This window comes from Saccopteryx leptura, chromosome 9, assembly GCF_036850995.1.
Source record: "Saccopteryx leptura isolate mSacLep1 chromosome 9, mSacLep1_pri_phased_curated, whole genome shotgun sequence".
Taxonomy (NCBI): domain Eukaryota; kingdom Metazoa; phylum Chordata; class Mammalia; order Chiroptera; family Emballonuridae; genus Saccopteryx; species Saccopteryx leptura.
Window position 1 is genome coordinate 36,555,156 of NC_089511.1, and position 25,684 is coordinate 36,580,839.

Consider the following 25,684-nt stretch of genomic DNA (forward strand, 5'->3'; position numbering starts at 1 on the left):
GGTGGGGGAACACGGGGCAGGTATCATCTCCGTGTCACGCCATGTCACAGGGTGGGAGCCTGAAGCAGCTGGAGCAGGAGTAGCCTGACCTGTCATCACCCAGGGACTGCAACAGAGTCCAGTGAGGTGCGGGAGCAGCCGGTGTGACCCGGCTGCCCACTGCTCCTGGCTCTTCTGCAGCTCACCCTCCTAGAACGCCCCCCATGCTGCTGGGCAGGAGCACCTGCCCTCCGGGCTGGGGAGGAGCTTCATTCCAAGCCTGCACTGTGGAGAAAGGCCGCTGACCCCGAAGGGGCAGATCGGCCCACAGCCAGGAGGTTCTAAATCTTGCTTGCGTCCCAGCATGTTGCCAAAAAAAGCAAGACAACAGTTAAAAGCAAGAGTGAATAATTTGTTAGTCAAAATGAAGTACAAACACAAATTTGGACATTAAAATTTGTTTCAATTTATATAAATAAAGGGAAATATTCTACTTAAATAATAATTCATCTGGGTCTTCTTGTACCACACAAATTTCTTCCATGGGAGTCTGCTGATTGTGAGGCCAGCAACTCTTCTCACACGTGTATATTAGAATTGTTCCAAATTCCACAGAAAGACCTGAAAAATATAACACATTAAGGATTTCAGCAAAAAGGAAGTGTTATGAAATACACTCAATATTTGAGTTTGCTTAGTGGCGAGTTCAAACTCTGGAGCCAGACTGCCTGGGGTGATATTCCAGCTCCCACCTTGGGCATGTGACTTCACCTCTCTGTAAGAATGATTGTTTCGTCCTGACATTAAGATTGTTGTAGGCCCTGGCTGGTTGGCTCAGTGGTAGAGCGTCAGCCTGGCGTGCAGGAGTCTCGGATTCGATTCCCGCTCAGGGCACACAGGAGAAGCACCCATCTGCTCCTCCACCCCTCCCCCTCTCCTTCCTCTCTGTCTCTCTCTTCCCCTCCCGCAGACAAGGCTCCACTGGAGCAAAGTTTGCCCGGGCGCTGAGGATGGCTCTGTGGCCTCTGCCTCAGGCGCTAGAATGGCTCTGGTTGCAGCAGAGCGACACCCCAAGATGGGCAGAGCATCGCCCCCTGGTGGTCATCTCGGGTGGATCCTGGTCGGGTGCATGCAGGAGTCTGTCTAACTGCCTCCCCGTTTCCAGCTTCGGGGGAAAAAAAAAAAAGATTGTTGTGAGGGCATTAAATAAACTAATTCAGATAAGATACTTAGAACATAGCCTGGCACATCTTACATGTTCATCATCAACAAATAGTTTAAGAAATTAGGTGATGATGAAAGGAAAGAAGAAAGATGGCTCAATATCAGGATAATTGGTGTTGATATAGGGAGTGATTTTACATTACAAGCTAAAGAAAATAATTATGTAAAGTAAAATCAGTGCTCACTAACTCAGTTACAACACAGCCACCCTCTTTCCTACAACAAATGACTACTGAAGACAAAAAGCAGATGTAACAGGAAAATGTATTTTAAATATAAACAAAAATCTAAACAAGTCTTCATTATAACCATCAAGGCTATCTGACATTGGAAATCATTTAAAAATAGGCCACTCTAATATAATACCCTATCTCTAAGGAAGGATTCAGGCAAAAAATAGAAAGTAAATCTTGAGAGTTCATAGAAATTTAACAATGGATGGAGCCATGAAAGATGGTACCAAGAAAACACGAGCAGCCTGACCAGGCAGTGGCACAGTGAATAGAGTGTTGGCCTGGGTCCTGAGGACCTAGCTTCGAAACCCTGAAGTAGCCGGTCTGAGCATCGGGTTGCCAACTTGAGCGCGGGATCATAGACATGAATGACCCTATGGTCACTGGCTTGAGCCCAAAGGTTGCTGGCTTGAGCAAGGGGTCACTGGTTTGGCTGGAGCCCCCTGGTTAAGGCATATATGTGAAAGCAATCAATGAACAACTAAGGTGCCACAACAAAGAATTGATGCTTCTCATCTCTCTCCCTTCCTGTCTGTCCCTGTCTGTCCCCCACACCCACAAAAAAAAGAAAACATGAGCACCAACGACTATTAATATCAGAACAGGAAGCTAGGATGATGGGATGAAGTGGGAAACTGGTTTGAAGCAGCCAAGGAAAAATACATTTTAAAAAACTATATATACACACACACACAGCCTAGCCTGTGGTGATACAGTGGATAAAGTGTTGACCTGGAACACTGAAGTCACCAGTTTGAATCCCTTGGCTTGCCTGGTGAAGGCACATATGATTCCTGCTCTTCCCCCCTTCTCTTTCTTTCTAAAAATGAATAAATAAAATCTAAAAAAAAATATGTAGGTATGGGCTGACCTGTGGTGGCACCAGTGATAAAGCATCGACCTAAAACACGGACGTCTGCGGTTTGAAACCTAGGCTTGCCCGGTCAAGGCACATATGGGAGTTGATGCTTCCTGCTCCTGCCCCCATATGCCCCCCCACCAAAATGAATAAATAAGGTCTTAAAGAATTAAAAAAATGAATATAGGCAGGTATGCCTGTGGCACAGTGTATAAAGTGTCTGGAATGCTGAGGTCGCTAGTTCAAAACCCCAGCTTGCCCGGTCAAGGCACATACAAGAAGCAATTATTAATACTATGAGTTGATGCTTCCCGCTTCTTTGCCTCCTCTCTTCTAAAATCAACTTTTAAAATTGTAAGCAGGAAGAGTGGAAAAAAACTGATCCAACACAAAAGAAAGAAGGCCAAAATACAGCTGATTTTGGAGAAATAACCTACGGTATTTAAAATAATTTCTGCCTGACCCAGCGATGGTGTAGTGGCTAGAGCATCAGACTAGGATGCAGAGGACCCAGGTTCGAAACCCCAAGGTCGCTTGCTTGAGCATAGGCTCATCCGGCTCATCGGCTTGAACATGGGCTCACCAGCTTAAGCATGGGGTCACCAGCTCAAAGCCCAAGGTCGCTGGCTTGAGCAAGGGATCACTCACTCGCTGTAGCCCCCTGGTCAAGGCACATATGAGAAAGCAATCAATGAACAAATAAGGTGCCGCAATAAAGAACTGATGCTTCTCATCTCTCTCCCTTCCTGTCTGTCTATCGCTATCTGTCCCCCCCTCTGACTCACTCTGTCAAAAAAAAAAAAAATTCTAACAAGAATGTGTAATGGGGACAGGAGAATGCTGGAGCCTCAGAAGTAGTATCCAGCAGGACAGGAAAAACAGCAGTGCAAGAAATAAAATGGCAAGTAACTCAGCAGTGTCCATGAAGCCTGAGCCCAGAGACCTGTCACAATTGGGAGTAGGGAAGGGCTGGAGAAAGAGTCAACATACAAAAGTCAAAACGGCCCCATTACACATCTAATGAAAACTAACAGAAACCACAGGAACATAAAAGACAGGTGAAATGTAATTACAGGCAGAGAGAAGAGTTGAGGGCCCCAGCTGGATGGCTAGCATCATCCTGAAGCACAGAGGTTGCTGGTTAGATCACTGGTCAGGGCACATACAGAAACAGATCGATGTTCCTGTCTCTGTCTCTCCCTTCCTCTCTCTCTAAAGTCAATAAAATAAGCATTTGAAAAAATAAAAGAAGACTTGAGAGAGACTCAATGAATGCAGAGGAAAAGGAAAAGATGTTAACATGGATTTAAGAGGAGAAAGGTGACTAAAATTGGTATTGCTTCAGCAGAATAGCTAAAAATGCAACAAAAAGAGATATTTAGGCCCTGGCCGTCGGCTCACTGGTAGAGCCTCACCCGCGTGTAGATGTCCTGGATTTGATTTCCAGCCAGGACACATAGAAGAAGTGCCTCATCTGCTTCTCCACCCCTTCCCATCTCATTTCTCTCTCTTCTCCTCCCCTCCTGCACCCATGGCTTGATTATAGTGAGCTGGCCCTGGGTGCTGAGGATGCCTCCATGGCCTCTGCCTCAGGCCCTAAAAAGTGGCTCCAGTTGCAAAGGAGCTAGGGCTCCAGATGGGCAGAGCATCGCCTCCTAGTGGGCTTACTGGGTAGATCCCAGTCAGGGTGCACGCGGGGAGTCTGTCTCTGCCTCCCCTCTCTCACTGAATTAAGAAAAAAAGATCTTCAGAAATTAAAAGGAAGAAACACTAAATATCTAGGTCTAAAACCTATTTTTCCCCATGATAAAAGGATTATAGAACAACGAGATAGCAAAACGTAACTATTGATAGTTTATTTCTCAGACCCAGCCATGGGAGATGACAAGAGGCAACAAGTAGAAGGGCTGGTGGGGCTCTCCCTGTAAAATGACAGCATGGGGTCTACAATATTCTGAAGAAAGGCTTGCCCTGGCTGGATAGCTTGGTTGGTTAGAGTATCAGCGTGGAGTGTAAAGGTTGCCGGTTTAATCCCTGGTCAGGGCACATACAGAAACAGATGTTCCTGTCTCTCTCTCCTGCTCTCTCCTTCCTCTCTAAAAAAATCAATAAAGTAATACATTAAAAAAAGTGGGGCTTAGCCTGACCAGGCGGTGGCGCAGTGGATAGAGTGTTGGACTAGGATGCAGAAGGACCCAGGTTCGAGATCCCAAGGTCGTCAGGTTGAGCGCGGGATCATCTGGCTTGAGCAAAAAAAAGCTCACCAGCTTGGACCCAGGGTCACTGGCTTGAGCAAGGGGTTACCTGGTCTGCTGAAGGCCTGTGGTCAAGGCACATATGAGAAAGCAATCTATGAACAACTAAGGAGTCCCAACGAAAAACTGTTGATTGATGCTTCTCATCTCTCTCCGTTCCTGTCTGTCTGTCCCTATCTATCCCTCTCTCTGACTCTCTGTCCCTGGAGGGGGGGGGGGAGTGAAAAAAAAAAGTGAGGCTTAAAGAATTTTATACATGGGTTGTCCTTCAAATACAAAGGTAGACAAGCACACACATTCTGAAATAAGAACACCACCTATGAGCCCTCCCAGGGCTCTATATTACTTGATAGAATCTAGCTAAGAATTCGATTCTAGAGAAGAATCAAAGTAAAAGATTTAGGTATGGTAAAGGTAAAATGTAAGAGTGGTGCAAACAGCCTGACCAGGCGGTGGCGCAGTGGATAGAGCATCGGACTGGGATGCAGAGGACCCAGGTTCGAGACCCCAAGGTCGCCAGCTTGGGCGCGGGCTCATTTGGTTTGAGCAAAGCTCACCAGCTTGGACCCAAGGTCACTGGCTCCAGCAAGGGGTTACTTGGTCTGCTGAAGGCCCGCGGTCAAGGCACATATGAGAAAGCAATCAATTAACAACTAAGGTGTCACAACGAAAAACTGATGATTGATGCTTCTCATCTTTCTCTGTTCCTGTCTGTCTGTCCCTATCTCTGACTCTCTGTCTCTGTAAAAAAAAAAAAAAAAAAAAAAGAGTGGTGCAAACACCGAAATCATTTAAGCACAGAACTAAGACTAAGCAGCTGGAGAGTTATGGTTAAGAATACTTATAAAACAAACACACACACAGAAGAATAGTTATAAACCCTGATAAAGTAAAACTGATACTAAAATATGTGGAGGTGAACTACGGTATAAATTTTCTTCTTTTCTCCTTCTAGATTCTGTGACTCCTGTAACTGGTTATTTTTCGCTTTTAGACACAATAATTTAAAAAGTTTACAACCAGATTTATGACCCATCTTCAACAAGTATTTTTATATATTTATGATTTCTTTTTTTTTTTTTTGTATTTTTCTGAAGCTGGAAACGGGGAGAGACAGTCAGACAGACTCCCGCATGCGCCCGACCGGGATCCACCCGGCACGCCCACCAGGGGGCGATGCTCTGCCCCGACCAGAGCCACTCTAGCACCTGGGGCAGAGGCCAAGGAGCCATCCCCAGCGCCCGGGCCATCTTTGCTCCAATGGAGCCTTGGCTGCGGGAGGGGAAGAGAGAGACAGAGAGGAAGGAGGGGAGGGGGTGGAGAAGCAAATGGGCGCTTCTCCTGTGTGCCCTGGCCGGGAATCGAACCAGGGTACCCCTCACGCCAGGCCGACGCTCTACCGCTGAGCCAACCAGCCAGGGCCTATTTATGATTTCTAACATGTACTTTATATGCTACTCTTCTCATTTCTTCCACTATTATTTTTTTTTACTAATTTTTCTCAATTATTTGAAACAGTATTTAAACTTGCTGAATTTTAAGTCATTTTTAGAACAGCATAATATTTATTAATTCAGTGAAGATCTGGTAAATAAAACAGATTTTTAAAGATTTATTCTTGGCTAGCCTGACTAGTGGTGGCACACTGGATAAGCAATGACCTGGGACAATAAGGACCCAGGTTCAAAACCTGAAGGTTGCCAGCATGAACACGGGCTCATTTGGCTTGAGCACAAGGTCACCGGCTTGAGTGTGGGATCACAGACATGCTTCCATGGTCACTCGCTTGAACCCAAGGTCACTGGCTCAGCTGGAGCTCCCCCATCAAGGTATATATGAGAAGCAATCAATAAACAACTAAAGTGATACAACTATGAGTTGATGCTTCTCATCTCTCTCCCTTCCTGTCTCTGGCTTAAAAAAAATTTTTTTTGCCCTTTTTGGGTAGCTCAGTTGGCTGGCGAGTCAACCAGATATGCCAAGCTTATGGGTTTGATTGCCAATCAGGGCACATATTAGAATCAGCCAATATTGAATGCATAAATAAGTGGAACAATAAATTGATGGTTTTTTCTCTCTGTCCCCCTTATTCTCTAAAAGCAATAAATAAAAAATAATAAAAAAGAAGTAAAGACCTTCCTAATGTCAGTTACTAGAGGGGACTAGTTTTACTTTTTTATATATTTATTATTTTAGCAATGATTTTTAAAAATTGATTAATTTTAGAGAGTAGAGAGAGAGAGAGAGAAAGGATGGTGGGGAGAGGAACAGGAAGCATCAACTTGCTTTTCATATTTACCTTGACCAGGGAAGCCCAGGGTCCTGAACAAGCAACCTCAGCGTTCCAGGTTGATACTTTATTCACTGCGCCACCACAGGACAGGCATATGGAAATATTTTTGAGGGCGAGTTTATTTTCCTCTCCTTTCCTCTAAACATATTTTATATGTACTCACACACATTAATAAATACACATGTAAAACAGTTTTTTAGACAAAAATAGGCATACTATTTTATAGTCTCTTTCTTTCTCATATAATTGGGGAATTTTTCCATGTTAACGTATTAGAATTTTTTTGCACATAGCTTTTACAAAATGTAATTGGCATATACCAAAACTATACACACACACACACACACACACACACACACACACACTAGAAAGCCCGGCGGTCATACGAAATGACCACTGTTCTAGATATTATAAATTGTAATTAAAATGATTTGTGCAAAGGTGTCTGCTAATTCAAACTGAATTACCCAGGGCAGGCGGCGAGGACGCCCCTTTGTTTAGTGCCCCACGAGGTTTCCCCCTTCTACTTGCTTAATTGCTTAAAGTAGAGTGCAATGAAGGAAACCACTGGTGGTACATTTCTTAAGAGCCACCGCTAGCTCAATAAATAAAGGTGATTTAAATAATAAAATGTTAATTCACATGTCAAAGGTCTCTTTGTACACAACATTTCTTGTGTAGATCTTGCTATTTGGATGCTGATTAGTCAATAATTTATTCAAGAGTGGTGGATAATTCTCAATTAGTGGAACTACAATGTTTCCGTACTTGCAACATTGAAAAAGTCCTTTCTTGCCACGGTCAAATCGATTAGTTTCTAACTTGAAGTTTAAGGACTGACAGTGTTCACATTTAATATTCATGTCACCAGAGGAATGCTCAAAAATTAAAGTTTCTCCGTTTGAAACTGTTTTAATCCTTTTTGCGTTTCGGTCAGCATTACTCTGTCGTTTTTTTTGCATTTCTCTCCTGCCTTTGTTCAAGGGACTCATTTTGTCGAGACAGGCTTTTTTGTCTTGCATCTGAGGCAAGCCTTGTTTCTCTATGCTCATCAGTCTCATTTTGCCGAGAAAGACGCATTTGCTCTGCGACTGAAGCAAGCTTTGTCTTTCTCTGCTCAGTGGATTCTTTTTGTCGAGAAAGCCGTTTTTGTGCAGCTTTAGCTCCTTTTCTCTCCTCTTCAGTGCTGTATTTTCTAGGAGGCATTCTTAAAAGAAATTATGTTAAGACGTAGTTTTTATGTAAAACAGATGATTGCCAATGCAAACAAATGTTCACCTTCCCCCTGACCCGCTCAATTTGCGTTCAGCCGTGGCAACTTCACCCCATTGGCTAGTACAGTTACGCAAGCAACCAATAAGCTATCAGCGACAAACAGACACTTAAGCCGCATATAATAAAGATATATTTAAAGATTTTATTTATTTATTTTAAAGAAAAGAGAGCGAGAGAAAGACGGGGCAGAAGAGCAGGAAGCATCAACCCCTGTATGTGCCTTGACCAGGCAAGCCCAGGGTTTGAACCAGCGACCTCAGCATTCCAGGTCAACACTTTATCCACTGCACCACTACAGGTCAGGCTATTTATTGATTTTAGAGAGAGGAAGAAAGAGAGAAAGGCTGGGGACAGGAAAAGGAAGCATCAACTTGTAATTGCTTTTCATATGTGCCTTGACTGGGCAAGCCCAGTGCTTTGAACCAGCGACTGCAGCATTCTAGGTCAACACCTTACTGTGCTACCACAGGCTAGGGAATAGCCTTTCATTTTAAAGTAATTCCAAATGAATACCATAAATTCACAAACTTAAATAAAGGCCTTATTACCTAAATTAGCACTTCTTAGTATGCTGACCAGTGCTGGCATAAGCTGAAACTCAAATATCCTCTGGGATCCACAGTGACTGCAGGCTGGGAGCTCAGTGACTTCTGATGTAGAACAGGTCAAAAAAAGTGGTTCTCCACTCCAGGAATACCTAAGTCAAGGATACAAAAAACACTGAGTCAGGACCTCATCATGCAAGTCACATTCCAACATCTACCAGCTCACTTTGCAGACAATGTTCCTTTCTTGCAGAGTATCAGGCATAGGCCCAAAACACTACAGGCAGGCCTGTAAAGCACTGCAAAATATCTGAAGTTTATCCATACCTGATTCAGACTTTGGATGAAGGCACTAAAGCCAAGTGGAATTAAATCTAACAACGCCACAAAACCTACACTCAGCTCAACTGTAAATTAAACGGACTCAGAACCCCTCACTTCTGGCATGCCCCTCTACATAGTATATATTTACTTCAGTATCTACATTTTTTCACCGTACAATTTCTGGTAAATTTTAAAAATTAATACATATAAAAAGATGAAAAATTTAATCATAAGGCAAGTCAATACAAGGAGACTCACAAACAAGATGATGACATGATCAGACCAAGACTTTATTTTTTAGATTTTATTTATTCACTTTGAGAGAGAGAGAGAAGGGGGGAGGAGCAGGAAGCATTGACTCCTTATGTGCCTTGACCAGGTGAGCTCAGGGTATCAAACAGGCAACCTCAGCATTCCAGATCGATGCTTTATCCATTGCGCCACCATAGGCCAGGCCAAACAAAAGTTAGTGTGGTTTTTTGTTTTTGTTTTTTGTATTTTTCCAAAGTGAGAATTGAGGGGCGGCAGACAGACACCCACATGCGCCTCATCGTGATCCACTAGCATGCCCACCAGGGGACGATGCTCAGCCCATCTGGGGCATTGCTACACTGCAACCAGAGCCATTCTAGCACCTAGGTGGAGGCCATGGAGCCATCCTCAGTGCTCGGGCCAACTTTGCTCCCATGGAGCTTTGACTGCACAAGGGGAAGAGAGAGATAAAGAGAAAGGAGAGGGGGAAAGGTGGAGAAGATAGGTGCTTCTCCTGTGTGCCCTGACAGGAGAATTGAACCTGGGACTTCCACATGCTAGGCCAACGCTCTACCGCTGAGCCAACCCGCCAGGGCTGTGTGTATGTGTTTTTTTGGGTTTTTTTGTATTTTTCTGAAGTTGGAAACGGGGAGGCAGTCAGACAGACTCCCGCATGCGCCTGACTGGGATCCACCCGGCATGCCCACCAGGGGGCGATGCTCTGCCCATCTGGGGCGTTGCTCTGCTGCAACCAGAGCCATTCTAGCACCTGAGGCAGAGGCCACAAAGCCATCCTCAGTGCCCGGGCCAACTTTGCTCCAATGGATCCTTGGCTGCGGGAGGGGAAGAGAGAGACAGAGAGAAAGGAGAGGGGGAGGGGTGGAGAAGCAGATGGGCACCTCTCCTGTGTGCCCTGGCCGGGAATCAAACCTGGGACTCCTGTATGCCAAGCCGACGCTCTACCACTGAGCCAACCGGCCAGGGCCTGTGTGTGTGTTTTCAGAGCATTTTCAGTCATCACCTCATTTAATTCTGATAGAAAACCTATGAAATAGGTATTTGTATCATCATCCTTATTTTAGAAATAAGGCACTGACAATAAAAAGCAGCCCTGGCTGGTTTGCTCAGCAGTTGAGCGTTGGCCTGGCATGTGGAAGTCCCGGGTTCAATTCCCAGCCAGTGCACACAGGAGAAGTGCCCATCTTCTTCTCCACTTTCCTCCTCTCCTTTCTCTCTTTTTCTTCCCCTCCTGCAGCCAAGGCTCCAGTGGAGCTAAGTTGGCCCAGGCACTGAGGACAGCTCAGTGGCCTCACCTCAGGTGCTAGAATGGCTCCAGTTGCAATGGAGCAACAGCCCAAATGGGCAGAGCATCGCCCCCTAGTGGGCATGCTGGGTGGATCCCAGTCGGGTGCATGCGGGAGTCTGTCTCTCTGCCTCCCCACTTGTCACTTCAAAAAAATACAAAAAAAACACACAAAACCCAAAAACCAAAGAAGGTTAAGTGCCTTGCCCAAGGACCCACAATTAGAAATGGAAGACCTAGGCACTGAACTTCCAAGGCCTTGGATTCAATACCCTATGAGTACTTGTTACTTACTAGAAAATATGTCTTCAGTATACAAAACTTGTAAAGTAGTAAAGATTTAATTATCAAGATATAAATCAAACTGACAAAGACACGCTCTGTAGTCCCAGAAAAACCAAGACTCCTGTGCTCAAGATAACTACCTCCTAAACCTCCATCTTCAGAATAGCATCAACACTTGTCCAACCTCACACAGCACCTTAAAACCACTTCTGTTGTCTGCTACCCCTTTACTCTCACATTCAATGGTCACCAAGACCTGTCATATACAAATACCTCAGAAATCTATCCCCTACTTCCCATATCATCTGCCTTGCTCCAAGCCCTTCCACCATCTCATCTGGATTCCCTTTCTCAGAGGGATCATAACACTTCCCTGACATCCACTGGCCACAAAATAACATACAAATTCTGTAAGTAAGAAATGGATTGAGTCTGACTGACTGGTGGTGCAGGAGATAGAGCCTCAACTTGGGGTGCTGAGGTCACAAGTTTGAAATCCCAAGGCTGCCAGCTTGAGCACAGGCTCAACAGCATGATCCCAAGGTCTCTGGCTTGAGTCCAAAGGTTGCTGGCTTGAAGCCTAAGGTCTCTGGCTTGAGCAAGGGGTCATTGGCCTAGCCTGCAACCCCTAGTCAAGGCACATATGAAAAGCAATCAATGAATAACTAAAGTGATACAACTAAGAGTTGATGCTTCTCATCTCTCTCCTTTCCTGGCTCTCTCTCTCTCTCTCACTCTCTCTCTGAAAAAAAGAAAAGAAAAGAAAGAAAGAACTGTATTAAAAACATACCAGTTGAGTACTCAATCCAATCCATGCTAGTACTAGATACCAGGTATGAGCAGTACTCAGTCTGGCAAGAAAGACCGACAAGGGTATGTGCCCTAAAGAAGGTCAAGGTATGGAGATGCTCTCATTTCAGACACCATGACATCCAGCTCACTGAATTGCCCCCACCCACCACCATGCAGTTGGGTACCGTTTTTCCTTAGTCAGGGACCTTTCAATAACTTGGATCAATGACCTTTAGTCCTTCCAGCAGGACTAAAGTCTGTCTCTTGGGCTCAGGGCCCAAGTCTGTCTCTTCTGCATCACGCCTTCCCCGAGGCACAGGTCTCTCTCATCCCTCCTCTGTGTTTCCTGCATACTTGTTCACAGCTGCACTGGGGCACCTGCCGCAGCTACAACATTGTCTGCATTCCTGATCAGATGGTACTATGTAATCAGCACTGAGGACAGTGGTTATTGGCCCTCCTCCCGCATCAGCACCCAGTAACTCGTCCCTTTAGAGCAGGGGTGAGTCTCACTGGTGAAGTGGTCTCTCCCCAGCAGTGATCTTTAGCTGAGCCCCACTGCCACAGTGAGGTACCACATGCTTAAAAATATTTGTTCAATCTGAAAATCCTGTTGAAGGTATAATTTGGGCATGTTTCTATGAGGTCTCTAAATCAAACAAGGAGGAACCTAATTAAAACAAGGAGAAAGAAAATAAACTAGATTTTAATAAAATTAGGATGCAGGAATCAAGAGTAAAGTCTAACATTTTGCTAAGTAGTAAAAGCTACAAACAATTTATATCAAGAACCTTTAAACTTCAGAGCTTTGATCCTGACTTTCTATTCTAGAACTAGATTATGGGGACATCATTACAAATTCTAAGATTTATGAAAGAGATGTGTAATGTAGCGCTGAAACTACAAAACAGAAACAAACTGGATGAGAGCACTCAAGTACCCAATGATATATCTATAAGTAAAGGCAAAACACAAGTGAAGAAAATTAATCCTAATAAAGGGCTAATCTCCCTAATATATAAAGAGTTCCTAAAAATCAAAAGAACCAAGAACTTATAAAAAAATGGGTAGGCCCTGGCCGGTTGGCTCAGCGGTAGAGCGTCGGCCTGGCATGCGGGGGACCCGGGTTCGATTCCCGGCCAGGGCACATAGGAGAAGCGCCCATTTGCTTCTCCACCCCCCCCCCTCCTTCCTCTCTGTCTCTCTCTTCCCCTCCCGCAGCCAAGGCTCCATTGGAGCAAAGATGGCCCGGGCGCTGGGGATGGCTCCTTGGCCTCTGCCCCAGGCGCTAGAGTGGCTCTGGTCACGGCAGAGCGTTGCCCCTGGTGGGCGTGCCGGGTGGATCCCGGTCAGGCGCATGCGGGAGTCTGTCTGACTGTCTCTCCCCGTTTCCAGCTTCAGAAAAATACAAAAAAAATAAAAAAATGGGTAAAGGATATAAATAGACAGAAAAAATTCCAAAACAGAGAAAGATGTCAGTAATACAAAAAAAAAAGTAAAGTAAAATTATACCAATATGCCTTTTCACCTTGAATTGGCAGAAATACAAAAGCATGAAGCTCACGGTATTGGTAAGGTTATAGAAAACAGGCACTCATAGACTGCCCATAGGAATTGAAGTGTAATATATCGCCAACAGGAATTAAAGTCCTATGGGAGTCACTTTGGTGCTATCAATCAAAATTTAACTGCATATGCCTTTTGCTTAACTATGCCACCTAAGGGAATGTACGCTATAAATATACTGCACACACAGAGAATATCACAGGTGCAAGACTGTTAATTAGCATAATTTGTAATAGTAAAAGTTTGGAAACACAAGATGTCCATTAACAAGAAATACTGATGAGGTCGCCGGTTAAAAACCCTGGGCTTGCCTGGTCAAGGCACATATGCGTGTTGATGCTTCCTGTTCTTCTCCCCTTTTCTCTCTCTCTCTCTCTCTCTCTTCCTCTCTCGTAAAATAAATAAATAAATAAATAAATGCCAGGCCCTGGCTGGTTGGCTCAGTGTTAGAGCATTGGCCCGGTGTGTGGAAGTCCTGGGTTCAATTCCCAGCCAGAGCACACAGGAGACGTTACCATCTGCTTCTCCTTCCTTCCTCTTCTCCTTTCTTCCCTTCCCACAGCCAAAGCTCCAGTGGAGCAAAGTTGGCTGGGCACTGAGGATGGCTCCATGGCCTCCACTTCAGATGCTAGAATGGCTCCTGTTACAACAAAGCATTGCCCCCTAATAGGCTTGCTGGGTGGATCCCAGTTGGGTGCATGCAGGAGTCTGTCTCTCTGCCTCCCTGCCTCTCACTTCAGAAAATTGGAAAAAAAAAAAAAAAAAAAAAAGATATGCCTGACCAGGCAGTGGCGCAGTGGATAGAGCATTTGTCTGGAACACTGAGGACCCGGGTTTGAAACCCTGAGGTTGCCAGCTTGAGTCAGGCTCACCCAGCTTGAGTGCGGGGTCACCAGCTTAAGCACAGGATCATAGACATGACCCCCATGGTCACTGGCTTGAGCAAGGGGTCATTTGAGTCGGCTGGAGCCCCCCAGTCAAGGCACATATGAGAAAGTAATCAATGAACAACTACAGTTCGTCAACAAAGAATTGATGCTTCTCATCTCTCTCCCTTCCTGTCTGTCTATCCCCGTCTCTCTCCCACACGAGCTAAAAATACAAAACAAAAAACCACAATACTGAGTGACATCAGAGGAATGGCAGAGAAAGATATCACCTTGATCTCTCCTTTTGAAATTTCAACAATTTGAACAGCTACAACTCAGCAAATGAACCTCAGCTAGGCAAGCATGGACACCTGAAAGGACTGTGTCCTGAAACATCTACAGGTAGGCATACAGTGATGGGGCATGGAGCAAAAGATAAGGACGCAGTCCCAGAGCCAAGCACTCCTGGCAGCGTTCTGGGGAGGGAAGAATCCCAGTGTTTCTTCCTGCTGGGGGGAGCAAAGAGACTGGGTGGGGGCACTCTCAGGAGTGCACCAGAGTGAGTGGTCACTGAGAATGGGGACAGGGAAGAAGCTGGGACACTACTGAACTCCTGCAACCGGCAGGCAGCTCATTCTTGGGAAAGAGAAAGGGAAACACAAGCTGCCATGGCAGATACTGCCCCTCTTCACCCTTAGTGTAGGGGTACAGAGAGTACCCTAGGACTAACTGCAAAATCACTGTGTTCCCTGGAGAACAGGGGTACTGTCTGCCTGCTTTCCAGTCTGTTAGGACACAGGAAGAACGCATAACACCTGAGAGTGCCACTGCCAGGAGGGATAACAAAGAAGGTGATAAAGCCCTCCCAGCTCACCCCACTCACAACAGGCTGCATCAGCACAGTGAGAGTTAACCAAGGGATTCCACAGAACTGAAATTTGTAATCCAGCGCCACCTACTAGAGAATGAAAAAGAACCAACCTCTTGTAAATATGCAATTAAGAAAGTCAAAACCCCCTGGTCACTTGCTCTGCTGAAGCCCCCTAGTCAAGGCACATATGAGAAAGCAATCAGTGAACAACTAAGGTGCCACAATGAAGAACTGATGCCTCTCATCTCTCTCCCTTCCTGTCTGTCTCTATCTGTCCCTCTCTCTGTCACAAAAAAAAGCAATCAATCAACAACTAAGGTGATGCAACTATAAGTTGATGCTTCTCATCTCTCTCCCTTCCTGTCTGTCCCTCTCTCTGTCTCTCTCACTTAAAAAAAAAAAAAGAGCCACACACCGAAGTCTGCCAGGCAGAAAAGAAATAAATCGAACCCATGAATAACCAAGACAGTTCAGAAAGAAAAACAAAAAATCTCCAGATGGCAATCTCATCACATGAAAACTTGAGATATAAACAACAGAGAATTCAAAACTGAAGTTTGAGGCCCTGGTCGGTGACTCACTAGATAGAGCATCAGCCAGGCATATGGATGTCCCGAGTTTGATTTCCAGTCAGGGAACACTGGAAAAGTGACCATATGCTTCTCTCCCCCTTCTCTCCCTTTATCCTTCCCACAACCAGCAGCTCCACTGGTTTGAGCGTGGCCCCAGGTGCTGAGGATAGCTCGGGTGGTCCAAGTACATCAGCCTCAGGTGCGAAAAATAACTCGATACTTGAGCATTGGCCACACACAGAGTTGCAGGGTAGATCCTGATTGGGGCTCATGCGGAAGTCTTTTACTAACTCCCCTCCTCTCACTTCAAAAAACAAAACAAAACCCCCCCACAAAACTGAAGTTTGGCCAAACCAGGCAGTGACACAGTGGAGCGTCGGACTGAGATGAGGAAGACTGGGATGCGGAAGACCCAGGTTCGAGATCCCGAGGTCGCCAGCTTGAACACGAGCTCATCTGGTTTGAGCAAAAAAAAAAAAAAAGCTCACCAGTTTGGACCCAAGGTCGCTGGCTTGAGCAAGGGGTTACTCCATCTGCTGAAGGCCCACAGTCAAGGCACATATGAGAAAGCAATCAATGAACAACTAAGGTGTCAAAACGAATAACTGATGATTAATGCTTCTCATCTCTCTCCGTTCCTGTCTGTCTGTCCCTATCTATCCCTCTCTCTCTCTGTCTCTGTAAAAAATAATAATAGTAATAAATAAATAAATAAAATTTTAAAAAAACCCTGAAGTTTGGCATATACTCAATGAGATGTGAGAAAACACTGATAGGCAGTTTAATGCACTCAGAAAACAAATTAATAAACAAAGTGAGTACTTCACCAAAGAGATTAAAATTAAAAAAACAAACAAACAGAAATTCTAGAAATGAAGAACTCATTATGTGAGCTGAAAAAATGAAGTAACAAGTATAGCTAAATAGAACTGGTCAGATAGAGGATAGAATCAGTGACATCAAACACAGGCAATTAAAGATGATGTAGAGGGAAGAAGAGAATCAAGAATTGAAAAAAATGATAGAGTTCTGCAAGAATGATCTGATTTCATTAGAAAGAGGCATATAAGAATAATAGATAAAACAGAAAAAGAATAGAGGGAGAAGGGAAAGGGGAGGCTATTCAGACAAATAGAGAACTTCCCAAACCTATGGAAAGACTTAGATCCTAGAATCCAAGAAGCAAACAGAACAACCAGCTACCTCAACCCAAGGAGGCCTTCTCCAAGGCACATTATATTTAAAAAAACGATTTTTTAAAAATTAATTGATTTATATTAGAGAGGAGAAAGAGAAGGGGGACGGAGCAGGAAGCATTAACTCCTATATGTGTCCCCACCAGGCAAGCCCAGGGCTTCGAACTGGCGACCTCAGTGTTCTAGACTGACGCTTTATCCACCAAAATTTTGTTTATTAATTTGTTTTCTGAGTGCACCACCACAGGTCAGGTGGTACATTGTATTAAAACTGTCAAGGCTCTGGCCGGTTGGCTCAGCGGTAGAGCGTCGGCCTGGCATGCGGGGGACCCGGGTTTGATTCCCGGCCAGGGCACATAGGAGAAGTGCCCATTTGCTTCTCCACCCCACCCCCCTCCTTCCTCTCTGTCTCTCTCTTCCCCTCCCGCAGCCAAGGCTCCATTGGAGCAAAGATGGCCTGGGCGCTAGAGTGGCTCTGGTCACGGCAGAGCGACGCCCCAGAGGGGCAGAGCATCACCCCCTGGTGGGTAGAGCATCGCCCCTGGTGGGCGAGCCGGGTGGATCCCGGTCGGGCGCATGCGGGAGTCTGTCTGACTGTCTCTCCCCGTTTCCAGCTTTAGAAAAATACAAAAACAAAAACAAACAAACAAAAAAACTGTCAAATATTAGGCCCTGGCCGGTTGGCTCAGTGGTAGAGCATTGGCCCAGCTTGTGGAAGTCCCGGGTTCGATTCGCGGCCAGGGCACACAGGAGAAGCACCCATCTGCTTCTCCACCCCTTTCCTTTCTGTCTCTCTCTCCCCCTCCCGCAGCCAAGGCCCCATTGGAGCAAAGTTGGCCCAGGTGCTGAGGATGGCTCTGTGGCCTCAGCCTTAGGTGCTAGAATGGCTCCGGTTGCAACAGAGCAATGTCTCAGATGTCAGAGCATTGCCTCCTAGTGGGCTTGCTGGGTGGGTCCCGGTAAGGCACATGCAGGAGTCTCTCTGCCTCCCCTCTTCTCACTTCAGAAAATACAACCCCCCCCCCAAAAAAAACCTGTCAAAAATTAATGACAAAGAAACAATCCTCAAAGCTGTCAGGGAAAAGAAGAAGTAACATAAAAAAGGAAAGCCCATCAGGTAATCATCAGACTTCTCTGCAGAAACTCTACAAGCCAGAAGACAGCGGACCCAAACATTTGAAGTACTGAAAGAGGGATTACCAATGAAGAATAACATAGCCATTAAAGTTCTTTTTTTTTTTTTTTTTTTCACGGAGAGAGAGAGACAGGAAGGGAGAGAGATGCATCAACTCATAGTTGCAGCACCTTAGTTGTTCCCTGAAGGCTTCTCAGACGTGCTTCGATGAGGAGGTGGAGGGTCTCCAGCTGAGCCAGTGACCCCTGGCCAAGCCAGCGACCTTTGGGTTCAAGCCAGCAACCATGGGATCATGGTGATGAGCCTGCACTCAAGCCAGCGACCTCAGGGTTCCGAACTTGGGTCCTCAATGTCCCAGGTCAACACTCTACCCACTGCACCACCACTGGTCATGCAAAGTTATCCTTTAAATATGAAGGAAAAATAAAAACTTTTCCAGATATACAGAAGCTGAGCGAATTTATCACCAGAGAACCCCCCTGCAGAAAATACTCAAGCGGGTCAGTCTACCTGATACAAAGAATAAAACATCGTCTGACTGGTGGTAATGCACTGGATAGAGCAGGTTTGAAACCCCAAGGTCACTGGCTTGTGTGTGGGCTCATCTGGCTTGAGCAAGGAGTCACTGGCTAGGCTGGAGCCACCACTGCCACACTTCAGCTCCACCAGTTAAGGCCCATATGAGGAGCAATCAATGAACAACTAAAGTGGCACAACTATGAGTTGATGCTTCTCATCTCAAAAAAAAAAAAAAAAAAAGCCTGACCAGGCGGTGGCGCAGTGGATAGAGCGTCGGACTGGGATGCGGAAGGACCCAAGTTCGAGACCCCGAGGTCGCCAGCTTGAGCGCGGGCTCATCTGGTGTCAGCAAAAAGCTCACCAGCTTGGATCCAAGGTCACTGACTCCAGCAAGGGGTTACTCAGTCTGCTGAAGGCCCACGGTCAGGGCACATATGAGAAAGCAATCAATGAACAATTAAGGTGTCGCAACGAAAAACTGATGATTGATGCTTCTCATCTCTCTCCGTTCCTGTCTGTCTGTCCCTATCTATTCCTCTCTCTGATTCTCGCACTGTCTCTGAAATAAATAAATAAATATTAAAAAAAAAAAAAAAAAAGGTCCTGGCCAATTGGCTCAGTAGTAGAGCACTGGCCGACCACTGATGTCCAGGGTTCGATATCTGGTTAAGGCACACAGGAGAAGCAATCATCTGCTTCTCCACCCCTCCTGATCCCCTTCTCTCTCTCTCTTTTCCCCTCCTGCAGCCATGGCTCAATTGGTTTGAGTGCATCAGCTCCAGTCGCTGATGATGGCTCCTTGGAGTCTCAGCCTCAGGTGCTAAAAATAGCTCAGTTATGAGCATGGCCCCAGATGGGCAGAGCACTGGATCATGGTTGGGGTACATGTGGGAGTCGGTCTATCTCCCCTCTTCTCACTTGGAAAAGAAGAAAAACAAAAGAATGGGTATAGAAAAAAAAGTACCTCAATATAATAAAGGCCATACCAGATAAACCCTCAGCCAATATCATACTCAATAGTGAAAAACTAAAAGCTTTTCCTCTAAAATCAGGAACAAGACAAGGATGCCCACTCTCCGCTTTTATTCAACATAGTTCTAGAAGTCCCAGTCAGAATAATCAGGCAAGAGAAGTAAATAAAAGGCATCCATATTGGGAAAGAAGTAAAGGTGTCACTTTTTGCAGATGACATAATTCTGTATATAGAAAACCCCAAAGACTCCATCAAAAAACTATTAGAAACAATAAATAAATAAATACAGTCAAGTCACAGGATACAAAATCAATATATAAAAGTCTACTGCCTTCCTGTACGCCAACAATGAAACCTCATCTGCATTAGCTATTAGAGAAATGCAAATCAAAATTACAATGATCCCACTTCACACCTATTAAAAACTCAAAAACATTGATAGTAAAGAGACAGGCACCCCCATGTTCATCACAGCATTATTCACAGTGGCCAAACCATGGAAACAACCAAAGTGTCCCTCGAAAGAAGTCTGGATACAGAAGATGTGGTACATATATACAATAGAATACTACTCACCATAAGAAATAATAAAATATTGCCATTTGTGACAACATGGATGGACCTTGAGAATATGATAAGTGAAATAAATCAGAAAACCACATCACTTCACACATAGTTGGAATATAAAACTAAGACTCATGGACATAGACAAAAGAGAAGTGGTTACCAGATGGAGGGGGGAGAAGGGGAGTAAAGATGGCCAAATATCTGGTGATAAAAAGTGTTTTGACTTGGGGTGATGGGCACACAACACAATGACTAGTTCACATGCTATGAAGAAGTATACTTGAAACCATGTGTTCCTTATGGACCAAGGTCACCCCATTAAATTTAACTTCTAAATAAAAAAATATGAATAAACAAAATAAATACACAATAACTACCTATATGCATGAATCCAAATGCATAAAAAATAAGTGAACACAATATACCAAAATCGTGGCCTCTCAGTTTGAGGAATACTGTGGATTTCAGTTTTCTTGTTTTAGTTTCCTGTGTTTTCCAAACTAACATATATTACTTTTTATAATCAAGAGAAACAATAAAAGAAAATGTACCTTTACCTCAAAATCTGCTCCTGACAAGCAGCAATTCTCTTCATGAATTTGTAAAATACCTTATCTGCATTTTTAATTGTGGTCTTCTCATATTTTTCATTACCATCAACAGGAAGACTAAAAAAATAAGGAGGAAATAATTCTGAGTGTCTACATCCAGAGAATCACATTATCTAGAAGACGAAACAAGGTAATTTAATTTTTTAAAACAAAGTTACGTCGGCCTAGCGTGCGGAGGACCCGGGTTCGATTCCCGGCCAGGGCACATAGGAGAAGCGCCCATTTGCTTCTCCACCCCTCTGCCGCGCTTTCCTCTCTGTCTCTCTCTTCCCCTCCCGCAGCCAAGGCTCCATTGGAGCAAAGATGGCCCGGGCGCTGGGCATGGCTCTGTGGCCTCTGCCTCAGGCGCTAGAGTGGCTCTGGTCGCAATATGGCGACGCCCAGGATGGGCAGAGCATCGCCCCCTGGGGGGCAGAGCACAGCCCCTGGTGGGCGTGCCGGGTGGATCCCGGTCGGGCGCATGCGGGAGTCTGTCTGACTGTCTCGCCCTGTTTCCAGCTTCAGAAAAAAAAACAAAACAAAAAAAAACAAACAAAACAAAGTTAACATATGTACACAATTTAAATATCATAAATAATATATAACATTAATCCCCTGCCTACCCTTCTCCCAAGTCCTGCTCCCTAGCCATTTTCAACCCTGGGATAATTACCATATTTCCCCACATATAAAATGCTCCTATGTACAAGATGCACCTTAATTTGGGAGCCTGAAATTTTAAAAAAGGACAAGTACGAAAAAGTGGGAAATGCAAGTAAAAAATCTACAACGAGGCGCCAGTTGGCTCTGGGATAGAGTGTTGGCCTGGTGTGTGGAAGTCCCGGATTAAATTGAAGCACCCATCTGCTTCTCCACCCCTCCCCCTCTCCTTCCTCTCTGTCTCTCTCTTCTCCTCCCGCAGCCAAGGCTCCATTGGAGCAAAGTTGGCCCAAGTGCTGAGGATGGTTCCATGGCCTCTGCCTCAGGTGCTAGAATGGCTCTGGTTGCACTGGTTACAAGAGCAACGCCCCAGATGGGCAGAGCATCGCCCCCTGGTGGGCAAGCCGGGTGGATCCCAGTTGGGCATATGCGAGAGTCTGTCTCTCTGCTTTCTCTGCTTCTCACTTCAGAAAAATACAAAAAATAAAAATAAAAAATAAAATATCTATGACTAAGAGCGCAAAAACAAGCGTGAAAAAGTGGCAAATGCAAGTAAAAAAATCTACAACCACTGTATAAGATGTATCCAGTTTTTAGACCCCAAATTTTTTTTTTTTTTTTTCATTTTTCTGAAGCTGGAAACAGGGAGAGACAGTCAGACAGACTCCCGCATGCGCCCGACCGGGATCCACCCGGCACGCCCACCAGGGGCGACGCTCTGCCCACCAGGGGGCGATGCTCTGCCCATCCTGGGCATCGCCATGTTGCGACCAGAGCCACTCTAGCGCCTGAGGCAGAGGCCACAGAGCCATCCCCAGCGCCCGAGCCATCTTTGCTCCAATGGAGCCTTGGCTGCGGGAGGGGAAGGGAGAGACAGAGAGGAAAGCGCGGCGGAGGGGTGGAGAAGCAAATGAGCGCTTCTCCTGTGTGCCCTGGCCGGGAATCGAACCCGGGTCCTCCGCACGCTAGGCTGACGCTCTACCGCTGAGCCAACCGGCCAGGACTAGACCCCAAATTTTTTGAAAGTGTGTCTTATACATGGGGAAATACAGTATTTGTAATTTAAAAAGTCATTATGGCTTTCCCGCTACAAGTTGTGTGGAGTAGGTTCATGGGCCTCTGAGACCTGAAAGCTGAGTTTTTCCATGCTGCCTGTTGTCCCAGTAGAACCCGAGCTCTACCTCAATCAGGCGTCCCCAATTTGACTTTCCTGCACAGTGGGACACTCCTATCAGCAGGGCTGGCAGCCTCTTTGAAACTACTCTTGAGGAGGCCATGAGGATTCTACTTATCCTCCAACTGCCACCAGAGGAAAGACACGACCACACACAAGTTAGTTGCAAGAATCACACAGAGAGTTTATTACTCACAAATCCTACGGCGTGCCTTGGTACAGCTTAAAGGAGCCCCATCAGTGTGCTCCTCTCGGCTATCTTTGGTCAGAGTGGCGTGGAGACAGTCCACGTTCTCATTGGAGTGTGGGTGGTGACTACTGCAGCAGGGGGGCCCCTTAACTTTAGTACCTTTTCTGTCCAACGCCTTCTAACAGGTGTCAATCTACAAGATCATCATCTCAAACCACCTTTTTTGGGAGTTTGGTTGCAGCGAGCCCTTTTTATATTAATCTACTGAAATGTTACATCAAGCCACTTTTAAGATGTTCCTAAGGAAGCCTCCTGTCTACGTCAACCCAGAGTTATGACATCAAGCCACTTCTTATCTATATGTAACTTCACACACACACTGAGCCCTGCATGAAAGGCAAAGTCTGTTTATCATATCTGTACACACTATATTAATTCCTATCCAGATGGCATAACTTTATTTAATTTCCTTAATTGCTTTTAATATTATATCTTAATTACTTTTATATATCTTCCATATTTTTCTATATTTCTGTATATTTAATACTATAACCTTATATTACTGTAACACCGGGGACTGCCTCCGGAGGCCTGGCAGCCATAACCATGCCACAAAAAGAATGTATTGCATTACACAGTTACACCGTAAGTGCTGTGGATATCGTTTGGGTCACCATGAGAAAAAGAGAAAGAAGGAAGGCTAAGAGGCTCATGAACGTTCAAAGGCAAAAAGATGATGAGTCTGGCCCTGGCCAGTTGGCTCAGTGGTAGAGCATCGGCCTGGCGTGCGGAAGTCCCAGGTTCGATTCCCGGCCAGGGCACACAGGAGAAGCGCCCATCTGCTTCTCCACCCCTCCCCCTCTCCTTCCTCCCTGTCTCTCTCTTCCCCTCCCGCAGCCAAGGCTCCACTGGAGCAGAGATGGCCCGGGCGCTGGGGATGGCTCCATGGCCTCTGCCTCAGGCACTAGAATGGCTCTGGTTGCAACAGAGCGACGCCCCGGATGGGCAGAGCATCGCCCCCTGGTGGGCGTGCCGGGTGGATCCCGGTCAGGCGCATGCCGGAGTCTGTCTGACTGCCTCCCGGTTTCCAGCTTCAGAAAAAAAAAAAGATGATGGGTCTGAAGGCTAAGCTCTACTATAAACAGCACAGCACCATGCTGAGAAAATACAAATGAAAAAGACTATCAAGACTAATGAAAAGAGAAACACCAAACAAAAGAAAGATGACAAGATTCCACACGGAGAAGTACCTGCATATCTACTGGACAGACAGGGACAGTCCCAAGCTAAAGTACTTTCCAATATGATTAAACAAAAGAAAGCAGGAAAATGGGAAGTCCCTCTGCCCAAAGTTTGTGCCCAGGGAAAAACAAAGGTATTAAAAGTTATTCAAAGAGCCTGACCAGGCAGTGGCGCAGTGGATAGAGTGTCGGACTGGGATGCCGAGGACCCAGGTTCGAGACCCCAAGGTCGCCAGCTTGAGCGTGGGCTCATCTGGTTTGATCAAAGCTCACCAGCTTGGACCCAAGGTCACTGACTTGAGCAAGAGGTTACTCGGTCTACTGAAGGTCCACAGTCAAGGCACATATGAGAAAGCAATCAATGAACAACTAAGTTGTCGCAACAAAAACTGATGATTGATGCTTCTCATCTTTCACCGTTTCTGTCTGTCCCTACTTATCCCTCTCTCTGACTCTCTTTCTCTGTCTCTGAAAAAAAATAAAAGGTATTCAAACAGGAAAGAGGAAAAAAAAAGCATGGAAGAGGATGGTTACTAAATGCTTTGTTGCATATGGGTTTCCTCGAAAACCACCTAAATATGAAAGATTCATTAGGCCAATGGGCTTATGTTTCAAGACCCATGTAACACATCCTGAACTGAAAACTGCCTTTTGCCTGACAATACTTGGTGCAAAGAAGAATCCGTCATCACCACTTCACACAACTCTGGGTGTTATTACCAAAGGTACTGTCATCAAGGTGAATGTGAGTGAGTTGGGCCTTGTGACACAAGGAGGCAAGGATATTTGGGGGAAATATGCCCAGGTTACCAACAATCCTGAAAACAATGGATTTACTGGTCTGACAGCAGTTTCATACAAGTAATTCCTTACAATTACTGAAGACTATACACCAATCAGAACTCCTTTACTATGGTGTTTCTGAGTACTTCACACAGCTTACACATCTCTAGTCATCCAGAAAATTATTTATTCTATTGTAAAGAATATTAAAATGACTGTTTTACAAAAATAAAATAAAAATAGTAAGTCATTATGGCCTGACCAGGCAGTGGTGCAATGGATAGAACGTCAGCCTGCGATGCAGAAGACCCAGGTTCAAGACCCTGAGGTTGCTGGCTTGAACACAGGCTCACCAGCTTGAGCGCACTGTCACTGCCTTGAGCATGGTATCATAGACATGGCCCTATGGTCACTGGCTTGAGCAAGGGGTCACCGGATCAGCTGGAGCCCCCCAGTGAAGGCACATATAAGAAAGCAGTCAATGAACAGCTAAGGTGCCGCAAACGAAGAACAGATGCTTCCCATCTCTCTCCCTTACAGTCTGTCCCAGTCTGTCTGTCTCTCTCACTAAAAAAATTAAAAAGACTTGGTGTTTAAAAATAATCCATAAAATGCCTGACCTGTGGTGGTGCAGTGGATAAAGCATTGCCCTGGAATGCTGAAGTCACTGGTTTGAAACCCTGGGCTTGCCCTGTCAAGGCACATATGGGAGTTGATGCTTCCAGATCCTCCCCCTGTTCTCTCTCTCTCTTTCTCTCTAATAAAAATGAATAAAATCTAAAAAAAAAAAAATAAATTAAAAAAAAATCCATAATAGAGAAAAAAATGAAAAGAGTCAAAGGGCATGATGTTTTTTTTGAGAGAAAGAGAGAGGGGCAGACAGAGACAGGAAGGGAGAGAGAAGCATCAGCTTGTAGTTGAGACACTTTAGTTGTTCACTGATTGCTTTCTCATATGTGCCTTAACTGGGAGGCTAAAGCAGAGCGAGTGACCCCTTGTTCACGCCAGTGACCTTGGGCTCAAGGTAGTGAGCCTTGCACAAACTAGATAAGCCCACTCTCAAGCTGGCGAGCTCAGGGTTTCAAATCTAGGTCCTCTGTGTCCCAGTCCAATGCTCTATCCACTGCGCCATTGCGTGGTTAAGCCAAATGGCATTTTT

At 45.3% G+C, this 25,684-nt stretch overlaps 1 protein-coding gene across 1 annotated transcript in view; it reads right to left on the reverse strand.

Annotated features, from left to right (window-relative positions):
* Positions 1-370: 370 nt before the first annotated feature.
* Positions 371-25,684, reverse strand: part of PDCD2L (programmed cell death 2 like) — a 28,155-nt gene continuing 2,841 nt past the window's right edge. Inside the window, exons 5-7 of the mRNA XM_066348582.1 lie at positions 20,445-20,555; positions 8,667-8,815; positions 371-600 (exon numbers count right to left, since the gene is read on the reverse strand). Coding sequence (XP_066204679.1) covers positions 470-600; positions 8,667-8,815; positions 20,445-20,555 — 391 coding nt within the window. The 3' untranslated portion in view covers positions 371-469. The remainder of the gene's footprint in view (positions 601-8,666; positions 8,816-20,444; positions 20,556-25,684) is intronic.